Source organism: Enhydra lutris, unplaced genomic scaffold (assembly GCF_002288905.1).
Source record: "Enhydra lutris kenyoni isolate GAN:26980312 unplaced genomic scaffold, ASM228890v2 scaffoldscaffold12, whole genome shotgun sequence".
Classification (NCBI taxonomy): Eukaryota; Metazoa; Chordata; class Mammalia; order Carnivora; family Mustelidae; genus Enhydra; species Enhydra lutris.
Window position 1 is genome coordinate 38,493,740 of NW_019154096.1, and position 12,487 is coordinate 38,506,226.

Here is a 12,487-nt window from a genome sequence, read left to right on the forward strand (position 1 = left end):
GGAGGCAGGAAAACCACAGCTGAGACGCTGTGCCCGTCCAGCACTGACCTACCATCAGCTTTCCAGAATGGTGGAGCCCGGGTCTCTGCTCAGCACACACAGCTCTGCTATCACTGAATAGAACAGTTCTTCTGAAGGCCTGAGATCCCAGTCCAGATGGGGACTGTGCTGACCACAGCTTGGGACTTGCAGCCCAGGCAGCAGCACGGGGAGAGGAGGATGGAGGGAGATGGGAGGATCTCTGAGGCTGGCAGGTGGTGGCCAGCCATGCTGCTGACCTGGCTGGAGCTCTCTGGTCCCTCTTCTCTCCCACCTCTCAGCACGCACGCTGCCCTCGCTCAGGCAGCCCAAGGAGATGCTGGCCCGACCGTCCAGGCCCGTGGCTGCCACGGGGGAGGGCAGGCTCCGGAGGCAGAGCGGAGGTCCTGAGCCGAGTCAGGGCTCAGGGGTGGGACAGAGCGCGTGCCAGCGCTTCACCAGCTCCTTGGGCTTGCTGAGCATCGCGTTCCAGTGCTCCAGCTGTCTGCCTCGGGCGTACATGTAGGGGCCCACCACCACCCGGCCCAGCTGGTGGCTGTCTGTAGGGGAGGGAAAAACGCCATCATTCTCCAGAGCACAGAAGCTGCCCCACTTGGGCAATACCCCCAGTGCCTTCTCTTTCCCTGTCTCACTCCTCCTTTCAGAGGATGGAGCTAGCCCCTCCCTCTTGAAGCAGGAGCAGGCAGCCCCCAAAGGGTCCTGGCTTTGCTCTGGAACTGAAGATGGGGGAGAAGGGAGCCCAAGTGGAGAGCCAGCAGAGGCCGCCCTTTGACCTCTCCGTACGTTGCCACGTTGCCACGGAGAGTCAAACTGAGCAAAGCTGGGCGTGAATCCCGGCTCTCCTGCTCGCAAGCTTTGTGTCCTTGGGCATGTATCTCAGCCTCTCTTGAGTTCTAGTTGCCCTAGGCAGAGAACAGAAACCTCTCTCTGCGGGTCCCACTGCCTGAACGCTCCTCCTGTGCCCATGTCCCAAAGAGCCTGGGGGGTGGGGGAGCAGCCTTACTCTCCCCTCTGGTGCTCTGCAGCACGGTCAGGCTGAGGCTGGCAGTGTCCAGCTCCGCAGGGTCGGCCTTGAAGCTGAAAGTCTCGCTGTACACGGGGTTGGCTGAGCCCAGCACCGCCGAAGTCTTCTTGCACTTGACAAACTTGTTGTGGTTCATCAGAGACACTTTGACAAACACACCTAAGGGGCAGGGCAGATGGTGGGCTGGGCTGGGAGGGGGAGGGCAGGGTCCAGCCTCTGGCCTGTGGGAGGTCTGGCTGGGAGGCCACACGCCCACCTTGGGCACCAGGCCCCTTCTGCTGCAGCCAGAGGGCATCAACTACAAGAGGAAACAGGGACGATTAGTGTATGGGCTTACACCGGAGGAAACGCTTGGCTCCCTTCCATTTCCTTTCTCTGTGCCTCCCGAGTGCATCATGGCTCCGCTGGCCCTTACTTCCCAGAGCCTGACACCATACGCCCATCTCTCCCGTTGGTGGAGAGGGGGCCCAGCCTGCTGAGTGCTCAGGCTCCCTGGAGCTCCTCAAGCACCTTCTTCTTCAGAGGGTCAACGTTTTGGGGGTGGGGCTCAGATGAATTTTGGATCCACGGTGGAAGGTTGAATGACAACTTGCTTATGGTGACCCAGATGTGGAGACACACAGGGGTCAGACAGCTACCACTCTGCTTGCGGGGCCGGGGGCCGGGTGTTGGGGGTGCATAAGGGCAGGACATTTCGGTGAGCCAGAGCAGGGACTCCACTCCTCCAGCTGCTGGGTTCTGGGTGGCCAGAGGAAGCAGAGCACTGCACTCCCTGTCAGCCTGGGAAGCGTCTCCTTTCTGCCCAGTGTCCTGCCTGGTGTACAGGGAGCCCACCCGGGGGCAGTGGGGCAAGGGGTCTGGCCCCGGAGAAACTGGAATCCTTCACGGAAGGGCAGAGGTGGAGGAGGAGGGACAGAACCTTTACAGAGCCAAGATGCTGCCTTGGGAAAGGGGAGGGGAGGACTTGGTCTTGGGGGGTGTTAGGGGTCTTGGTGGAGGCCAAGGGGATACAGTCTTGGGTTCAATAGAAGGAAGTGGCTTCCCACATCATAGCCGTCCACAGAGGGTAGTGAGCACTCCGTGGTGGGCCACAGGCAGGCAGAAACTGAAGGGCCAGAGGAAGGAGTCAGACTCCAGCCCAGGCCACAGGCTCACTGGACAGGGCCTGCCCTGCAAAGGAAAACTTACTGACGAAACTCGTGTCCTCCTGGAGCCGGAGGCCCTTGGCTCGCAGCACGACCACAGTCAGGCGACACAGGCAGTCATTGTAGCTGAGACAGAACTGCAGGTCTCCAAACTCGGAGGGAGGCTGGAGAGGCCCGGAGGAAAGCATCCCTGTTACTCAGCAGATGCTGGAGAGGCCGTGGTATCTGGCCTCCTCCCAGCAGTCAGGCTCTGCTCCTGGGTTATCACCCATGGTGTCTCCTTTCAGCCCACCAGCATTTAATGGATGGGGAAACTGAGGTCTGGACAGTGGAAAGGGCTTGCTGAAGGTCACACAGTAGTGAGTGTCAGAGCTGAGGGTTCAAACCCAGGTCTAGGGGATTCCAAAGCCTTTTTCAAGCTGCCTGGGTCTTCTCAGGGGTCAGGAGAAGAGAGGGCAAGCCTGGTCCTTTTGGGGTATCACCTTTCACAGGTGTCTGATCTGGAAGGGAATCAAGTTGATCCAGGTAATCTGGTCTCCAGGGCAAAAGAACCTCAGGCCACCTTTCCTTGCCCAGGAGCAGCTCTGCCCTGCCCCCTGATCCCGGGCCGCTCCAGCCCAGGTTCATGACCCCAAGTCACACTTGCTTGGGCTGATGCTGGCCAGTAGGCGCTGGGCCACACTGCTGGCTGCCCCTGGGAGTCTGACACACAAATGTACATGCTTGGTGACCTTGACCTTTACCTCTCCACTCTCAGCCTCCAGGTCTCTCCAGATGACGTGCGGGCAGTCACCAGCCAGGGGCTCATTTCTCAGGGGGAAGAACACCTGGCCCAGGAGCTGGTGCTTCCTCTGCCTGTCCACGTGGTACACGGAGAACCTGAGTACCCTTTGAGTGATGTTCTTGCTGGACACCTGGGAGAGATGAGGGTCTGGGCTGGGGTCAGGCGTGGAAACAGAGGATGGGAGGGTGTGGTACACTGTTCTCGACAGGAGATTTTGGTGAGAGGTGGTTCAGCCAGGGACCTGCACCCCCGAAACCCAGACATCGTCAAGGGACCATTCCAGTAGTGGGGACCCGTCCCCCGGGGGCCAGTGGCAGTGGGAACGTGTGCCAGAGCCTTGCCCTGCAGAGTGAGTTCAAGGACCAGCAGTGTCTACCCCTCCCCTGGACCTTATTAGAAATACAGGACATGGGGCCCCATCTCAGGCCCATGAAGGAAATCCACCGTTTAACAGGACCTCCAAGTGATCTGCCTGCACATAAAAATGTGAGAAGTCCTCCACCGGAGCCCAGGGAACCTGCCCGTCTCTGCCACTGAGTTGGGCACCCCAGACCTCTCTCCGAGACTCAGTCTCCTCACCTGTAACAGTTCCTACTCTCTGAGTTGTAAAACCCCAATCACAGTGTCAGCCCTGTGGCAGATGCTCAGTTAATACAGATTTTCTTCTCTTCCTTGTCTCCTTCCCCTTCCCCCTCAAAGAACAGAGAGGCCAGGATCAAGTTGGGGTGGGGACCGGGCAGGGAAGCGATGAGCAAACAGAAACAAGTTTGTGAACATGCCGTGCGGCCACGCTGGGCAGCACGGCTCCATGTCTTGGCTTTTTACGTTCTGAGGAGAACAAGGTCACCAGTGAACACCCGCAGCCTTGACCCCCAGCAAAACAGGTGGGATCTGGGCCCCATGCCAGCTCTCCATACAGCTCCAGCTCTCAGGCCCAGAAGAAGGCAAGAATTCAGGCTCTGACCTCAGCAATCACCCTCTTCCCGGATGCTGAACAGCCTCTCCTCACCTTGCCTGCCAGCCTACTGCCTGGCTCTTGAAAATGTTTGTCCAAGGCCTCAAGGCAGCTCTTCATGCCTGGTTTCCCATCAGGGCCCCAAGTCACCTGCTCAGACTCCCAGGCCCCTGTGGGCTTGGCTCAGTGCCCCGACAGCCTCTGCCCCTGCAGACCCTGAGCCGGCCTGTCCTCAGGGCAGCCAAGGCGGCACGGGCTGCACGATGGCTCTTGGGCCCTGCGCTGCCTCCGACACACTAGGCGAGTTCCTGCCCCCGCTCTAAGGGGTGTGGGGGTCTCACCCTCTGCCTTTCTTGGATAACCTTGCCAGAAACCCCCTAAGGCTCCAGGGCTTTGGACTGCTTCTCCAGAGCCTCGTGGGCTGGAGCCTGGCATCCAGTAGGTGCTCCGAGGATGTGTTTTCTCTTTTTCTCCTCCAGGCACCCCTGATACAGGGATCCCAGCCCTCTACCCCTCACCTCCCTCGCTCGCCCTCCACCCCCTCCCCCAAATAGGGTTCTGGACTCTTGCAGGCCCTGACCTGTCTGGCAGGTAAAGTAGACCTGGTGGCAGCAGGGGCCTGGGAGGCCTTCAGGGCTCTGGCTGTCACAGGAGGCTGGGGTCACCTGGACCCTGTCTGCTCCTTCCCTGGAGGCCAGACCCTGTATGCTGCAGGGGTCATACCTGGAAGATGAAGTGCTCATCAAACTGCGGGCTGGAGGTCTTGCGTTTGGTCTTGGACTGGAGGAAGCGCCGCTCGTCGGGCAGCAGGTGCAGCTTCACGAGGGGGTTGCAGCTCTCCGAGGGGGCTTGCAGCCTCCGCGCCTTGATCAAGCCCACCAGCAGCCGCTCGGCGTCCTGCTGATATTCCACGGAGAACCACAGCCGTCCCAGGCAGCCCTCAGGGAAGTCGGTCTCACTCTTGTCCTCCAGGAACTTATATAGATCTGGGTTGATGGTCCCCACCATGCCTGTATTTCCTATAACACAGGGGCGGGGTGGTCTGCCAGGCCCGAGGAAGGCAGGGACAGGGGTAGGGGGCGGATAGCAAGCTCTGGGCTTCATCGCCCCTGCCCCAGCCCATCTCTTCTTGCCTGAGCCTCCAGGAGACAGTTCACTGGCCTCTCCTTACCACATCCTCCCCACACCCTTCTCTAGACTGAACACAGCCACTCTCTCTAGGACTACTCCTCCAGGAAGCCTGCCAGCACTAAGGCATGGCATATCCAGGCCTGCTCCCCTCTGAGGCCCCCAGAAGAGTGCCCATTTAACCCCATTTAACCCCAGCCCCTAGGTCAGGGCCTGCTTGGTGGGGGGGACCCAGTGCCCAGCTCTTGGCCTGGCTCCTGTCCATGGGGTCCACAGGATGTCTCAGTGATGAAGTTTTGCCTCTTTTCTTCGTCTTCAAATTAGAGGGGACTAGCTGATCCCTTCTGGTTCCTGGGAAGGTATCTTGGAAGGTCTTCAGAGCAAAGGGGTAGGCAGAAAGCTGTGTGCCCGGCTCCTACCACTCTGCCCTCTGGATCATCCAACCTGTCAGCCTAGAACAGAACTCATTGAGCACTCTGGGTTCTAATCCCAGACCTGTTGCTTACTGCCTCTGTGACCTTGAGCAGGGCACTCTTAACCTTCTGAAACTCTGTTTATGAATGTGTAAGACGGGGCGAGGATGTCTACCCCCACAGAGGCATGGGGTGAGGTCTAAGGCCACAATGGCACCTGAGGCCAGATCTGGCACAAGCTGGGGGTGCAGCAGGCATTTGGTAAACCCAAGTACCTGGAAAGAGCGGTCACTGGGCATCTCTTTTCAAGGGAAACCAGAAAACTCTGCCCAGAGCACTAGGATTGCAAGGGAGATGGCATTACTGCTGAGATCCAGCAGAGCCCAGCCAGCAGCCACCTTGCTTCTGCTTCACTCCTGTGGTCCAGCCTGGGGGGGTGGGCTTGCTGCCTAAATTCTGCCCCCAGGAGGCCAGTGGTGTGGGCTTTCCTCATGCATCACAGTCCTGGTGGTCTCTGCCCCCAGAATAAGTGGACCTGGTCACTGAGGGCACTACCGGAGGGCTGCTGGTCCAGGCGGTTTTCCAGAACCAGGCCCGTGAAAGCAAATGGGCCCACCCTGGCCTGAACAGACCCTGACCCCAGCACTCACCAAAGCTGCCACTGGAGGGGCGGGGCAGGAGCTCTGGGGAGAGGCAGGGGTCCTGTGGGGCCTGGGCCCACTCTCCACGGTGTAGGGGTACCCAGTCTCGGTCTTGAAGGGAAGGAGGCACCACGAACGGCACACCTGGAGGCCTGTCCCGAGGTGGGGAGATGACATACGTATTGGTGGCAAGTGAATGTTGCGGCCTCCTTGAGCTCAGCCCATAGGGGTTGAGAGCTGGAGGCTGGGGGAAGAAAAGACAGCAGGAGCCAGGAGGAGGCAAGAACACCATTTTCTGGATCCACATCCCCCCACCATCCCGCCACCAAAGCTAACAGCTCTGCCCATCTACAGCCAGTGGAGACTTGCTGAAGGAGCACTGCTTCCGGAGTCATTCTGCCCGGACTCGAATGCCTGCTGGCGCTTACTAGGCCTGCTTTATGTCCTCTGGGTCTGTTATCTGGAAAATGAGCCTCACAATGCCTGTCCCAGAGCTTGTAGTGATGATTCTGGGGTTGCTTTGTAGCATGGTAACAGCATAGAGGAGGAGCCCCACAAAATAGACTTTCCTCCCTACCCCCCACCAAGGGAAACTCCACATCCTGCCTCACCTGCTTGTCTGCGTCCTGGCAGGTGGGGGGTAGAGCTTGCCCCCCTGTATGCTGGAGGCAGCGGTGCTCCCCGGCAGCTCCTCATAGGTGGACAGGGCCCGAAGCTTCTTCCAGAGACAGCAGCTCACCCAGATCAGCAACAGTAGCAGCAGCAGCCCCCCAGTGAGGCCTCCAATTACCAGGACCACCTGCTCTGGGGGCAGAGACCACCCGGATTGTGATGCCAGGGGAAAGGCACTCCCCCTCCCACCGCTGGCCTGCAGAGGGGCAGAACGTGAGCAGCAACCCCACCCCCTGGGTTGGACCCCAGGACTGACACAGAAGCAGGCTTCCTGTTCCTTTGGAAAGCAGCAGGCCTTCGGCTTGAGATTCTGGCTGAAATGAACCATTTTCTCATGCTCCTGACGAGACATTCCATCTGCTTTCACCAGAACCTTTATCTTTCCAGGGTTCCTGTTCAGGCTTGAGGGTAAGCCCGAGTGTGGCCATTCTGTACTTAAGGGAAGCCCAGGAAGGGATGATGTCCTGGTTTGCATCCCTATCCTTTTTGGTCCCGGAGCCTGCTGAGAGACTGGGCTCGTGTTTGAATTCTGTAACTTTCTCTAAAACCCAATCCCTTCCTCAACCCTCTATCAAGATGAAGCCACTTAGGGGAATCAGTTGAAGACAACGGAAAGGAGTGTCGATGAGGAAAGGCGCAGTAGGTGCGAGAAACAGAGACACAAGGACAGTTGACTGCCTGCACCCCATCATTTGAGGGGGCCTGGCCGGATCCACTCGCGTTCAGCGCAGGCTGAGAGCACCAGGACGCTCGCTCCCAGGCGCTGGCTGCCCTCAAAGAGCAAAGAAGGTGCCTGCTTCGGGTCACGTGCGGACAAGGGGCTTCTGGCAGGCTCTAGGGTCTGGAGCGAGGGGACTGGTGAGAAGGCGATATCCCCACACTTTCTGTCCCGCAACTGTCTGGGAGGAGAGTCTCCCTCTCCACTTCACCCTCACCCCGCGCTAGGAGCCACGGGCAGGGTGCGGGCTGAGCCCCGGCGGGGCAGGCGGGGAGAGGCAAAGTGCGGCCACGGCGGGGGTTGGGCGGGGGGCCGGGACGCCGCGCTGGGCGCGAGGGTGCGGCGAGGGGCACTTACCCGCCATGGGACTGCTCGGGCCGGCTGTCGGGGCTGGGGCGCACGTATCTCCGCGCCTCCAGCCGCCGCGGGGCAGGCTTTTAAGGCCCGGCGGGGGCCGTCGGGAGGGCGCGGGGGCGGTCCCTGGTCTCGCCCGGCCTTGGCTACAGACCGCGGGTCAGGGAGCCCGCCCCCGGACGCCGCAGCTCCGCCCCGGCCAGGCCCCGCTCGCCGCCCCAGAGGGGAGCCCCTGGTGCGTGCCGGGAAACTGCAGGGCTCCGGGGTGGGCGGCACGGGGCGCCCGGGGCTCCCCGCAGCTCGGGTGGGGTGGGGTGCGAGGGCCCCCGGCTAAGGCCTTGGCCGCCGCGTCTGATGGAGGGCTCAGCACCCGAACCTTCACGCCTGGCTGCCTGGGCAAGCCACTTGCAGGTCTAGGAGTGCGCCTCCACCTTCCGCGGCCCCCCGCAGCGTGAGGCTGTGTCCCCCCACACCCCCGCTCCGGCCCGGCGCCTATCCGCGTTCCTGGGGCCTGCCCAGCTCCCAGGGCGGACTCTCCGCTCCGGGTCCCCGTGGCTCCCGGTGCGGCCCTCAAGTTCACTCGTCCACCGTCGCAGCACACAAAATAACGAGGCTTTGGAGAGCCCTGGTTCTGCAGCAGGCCCTCCTACAACGACTCTGGGTTCCGACTCCGCTCCCCACCCACCAGCTGTGCCACTTGGGACAATTTCCTTCAGCACCCTGGGCTCTCTGTCCTCAGTTGGGTTAGCAATAGTACTCTCTCTGGATGGAAGTATGTAATGGATACGGCTTAGAATGGCGACTTAGCCTGAGGGTGTGGGGTTGGGGGTGCACAGAGCCTGCCACCCACTACTGTGGTGATTATGTGGCTCAGGTTGGAGTCAGCTGGATTCCCTCGACACCCGAAACCCTTATTATTGTAGTGATTATTATCAGAGCGCAGGGGCAGTGCAGTCGAGACTACTGAACGCAGCCTTCCCGGGAGGCTGGAGGAAAGGCCCTGCAGTTCCCCTGCCCGCTCCCACCGGTCTTGCGCCCCATCCACACGCACCTTCTTGGGCCACGCGCAGCCATCCCTGCGGAGCGCTCTGGGGCGGGGAGCGGGGGGTGGGGTACGGGGGTGGGGGGGAGCATCTGAAACCTCGAGGCGGCATCTATAGTAGGCAACCAAAAGAAATGTATGTGTGTGGGGAGGGAGGGTCAGTCTTGTAGTACAGCCTTGAAGGTCATGTCCAAAGAGCGAGTCTGGGCCCCGCTCCTGCCTGGCACCTGTGCCTATCACACGGTAGGGAGGAGGCTGAGTAAACTAGACGGGGTTGGGGGGGGGTCCTCCAGGCTGTCCTGCCCCCAGCTCTGGTTGACTTGAGGCACGATGGGTGGTGAACTGGGGTCCCCCTCCTTTCCCAGGGGTGGGAGGTGGGGCGGTTACTTTCTTCCCATGGTCAGGTGAGAAGGGAGTTCTTGCATCTCTACCCAGTAGGGCCTCTCTCTGCTCTCCACCCCCGAAGACTGCTAGGAGCCTGGTGGAGGCAGGGCATTTCCTTTCCCCACCTTTCCCCTCCTGCAAATCATGTTGGTGTCTGGAGAACCTGGGGCTCTGACCTTTGCTTCTGTCCAGCTGGTGATGCTGATGACATCTCGGGAAGTGGGGTCTGGGTCCCCCTCAAAGCCTCCTCATCTCTCTCCTCGGGTCTAGTTGCATGTCAGTTTTCTGTTAGTTAAAAACAATGTAGTGTCTTGCAGCCTGAAGTCAGAGGACTGAAAGAGGTCTGCAGGGCTGCCTTTGTTCTGGAGGCTGGGGAGAAAATCCATTTCCCATCTTTTCCTGGCTTCTAGAAGCTGCTTGTAAGTGGCCCCTTCCTTTGTCTTTAAGGGGTAGCAGCATTTTCTAATCTCTCTGAATCTTTATCATATTTGTTATTTTTTATTATTTATTTTGAGAGAGAGAGAGAGAGCACGAGCATGAGTACGGGGAGGGGCAGAGGGAGAGAAAGAATCTTAAGCAGACTCCCTGCTGAGCACAGAGCCTGATGTAGGGCTCAATCTCACAACTCTGAGATCATGAACTGAGCTGAACTCAAGAGCTGGACGCCCAACTGACTGAGCCACCCAGGCATCCCAATCCTTGTCATTGTCACATCTAAGTAGATCTGCCTCCCTCTTATAAGGTGATTAGGTGGGGCCTGCCCAGAAAATCCAGGGTAATTGTCCCATTTCAAGATCTTTACTTTAATCACTTCTGCAAGGTCCCCTTTGCCATGTCAGGTAACCCATTCCCAGGTCCCAAGCATTAGGATGTGGACATCGTTGGAGCCATCTCCATGACTGGCCCCAAGCTGCGTGAGTGGGTGCTTCTGGAAGAGGGAATGCTTTGTGGCCAGTCTGGAGGTGTTAGGTCCAGAGCTGCCCGTCCTCCCCCAGCCCCATGCTCTGCCTTCCAAGGCCTCCAAGACCGGTTTCCTGGTCTCCTTTCCTCACCATCCACATCCAAGCATGGCCTGCTTCTGCCAGCTCTTCCTCCTCTGTCCAACTCCATCACCACCAAACACTCCTGCCGGGTCTCTGCCATAATCAACCCGGAGCACAGCACCCAATTCCTGTCTGAATCTGATTCAACCCTATACCCCCTCCTCCACTATGTCTTCCAGGATCTCCTCCCCATTCTCAGCCACCCAGATGCTCCCCCACCTCCATCCGTCTGCAGCACTCAGTGCCTGTGACCATCACCCCACCTGACTGTCCCTAGCAGACCAGGACTTCATGAAGGCAGGGAGCCATGTCTTTCTCAACTCAGCATCCCAACATCAGCCTCCGGGGCTGAGGCTGTGCTGAGTGGTGGAAGAAAGGCTTGCACCCTGAGGATGAGCTGCCCCCTGGCTTCTGCCAGTGTCATCCGTACATCACACACATCCCAGGCCCACACTCTGGGGCCCGGCAGGAGCTCTTGACCTTGCCCTGGAGCCTGGCTGTGGGGTCTTGCTGTCACGTTGCTAGCTCAGCCTGCGAGCACCTTACCCATGCAGCCAGCCCCCTGAATTTTCAGTCTTTTTTGCTCCACTGGAAGAGGAAAGCAGGTGTTGGGGGGTGTGAGTTCACCTTTCTTGTTCCTCCTTATGTTTTGGGCACCATGATGCTGGCTCAGTGTGCATGACCTGTTGAACCCTACCTTGTGTCAGCCCTGCAGAGTTGGGTCTGCTCCTTCTCATGAGGAAACCAAATCAAAGAAGTTCCATGGACCACCCAGCTAAGTGGGGGAGCTAGACCCAGCCCCCGGACTCCCTCTGTCCATGGCCTCGCAGGGGCTCCGAGTCCGGCTGAGCTGGAGCCTGTTCACATGACAGCAGCTTCCAGGTTGAGCTGCAGCCCTGGCCCAGCTTCCTGTTTTCAGATCTTGTTCCTCTCCAGGTCTTTGGGAGCTGGGAACACTGGAAAGAGCAGCAGACAGGGTTTCTCTTCTCTGTGGCCAAAAGGAAGTCATATTTCAACTGGCAAAAGCATTCCTGAGAAGGGCTGCAGGAAGTCCAAGTGTTTTAAAGGCCTGCAAATGCCTGCAGGTGATTAATAATTCAGTGCAATGGGTGATTCATGAGAAAGGCCACTTTCAATTAACCTTAAGAATCAGCCCGTCTGAGGAAGTGTCATCTCTCATCACCTAGGAACAGAGAGACTAGAGCAGGATAAAGGCCATGTCAAGAACCCCGTGGAAGACCGTGTTGCTCACAGTTATGTAAACTCCACCCTGGTCAGCCCAGGTCCCTCTCTGTGAGATGGGGAAGGAGCCTGTCTTTTCTCTGGTTCTGTTAGATTGGCCTTACTTTCCTACTTTTGAGGAGCTTGGAGAAAGTACCTTTCCTTATTTGGTCAGAAGCTTCCTGCTTGTCCTCCACTCCACCATCCTGGCTCCAAATAGTTCCTGCGGACAAACACTCAGCGTCCCAGGATGGAGCCCGGAGCCCACAGCTCATGCCTGCCCCACAGGAGTTTTCTCTGCTGCCCTGCCTGGCTCGTCCTTCTTCCTGCCCTTGCTTGGCAGCCTTTCTCTCTGCTGGCAACAACAGCCTACCTTTTCTTTCTCCGGAACTGCTCTCTCCCCTCCTTGCCCTCATGGAAGCTGATGGAAGACCATCCCGCTGTGTGCTTCGTTCCCTGGACACAGCAGTGGTTTCAGCCCTGGAATTTTTGTGGAATCCATTTTTGCGGACACTCCTTTTTTCTCAGGCTCGGAGGAAGCGGAAGGAGCTACATATGGGGTGGGTGGGAGCACTCGTGTGGAACAGGGTATGTGAGACAAAGCCGGCACAGGAGCACAGAGCCTCAGGATACTGTCTGACCCCTGGCCCTGCTGTGCCGGGAGTCATCTCTCCCCAGACGGTTCAATAAATTAAATAATTTTTTTTTCTTAAGTCAGTATGAGGTAATTTCTGTCACTTGCAATGAAGAGTCTTAATTAATTGTTAGCTGAGGCAGGCACTGGATGGGCGGGCAAGCACTGTGAAGCTCCTTCCCATCTCACTCAGGTGGAAAGTGAGGGACACGGACGGACGTGAGGAGTCGCCGGAGGCCACCGAGCTAGGAGGCGACTGGCTGGTCTTGACATCAGTTTTTCTAGCTCCG

General features: G+C 58.7%; 1 protein-coding gene across 1 annotated transcript; it reads right to left on the minus strand.

Moving 5' to 3' along the window:
* Positions 1-358: 358 nt before the first annotated feature.
* On the minus strand, positions 359-7,158 carry LOC111145293 (synaptotagmin-15). The gene is given in 8 exon segments (XM_022500127.1): positions 359-578; positions 1,043-1,222; positions 2,252-2,372; positions 2,952-3,122; positions 4,671-4,966; positions 6,139-6,281; positions 6,741-6,966; positions 6,969-7,158. Coding segments are annotated over 8 exon segments (1,470 nt in total). The 3' UTR covers positions 359-435.
* Positions 7,159-12,487: the final 5,329 nt, after the last annotated feature.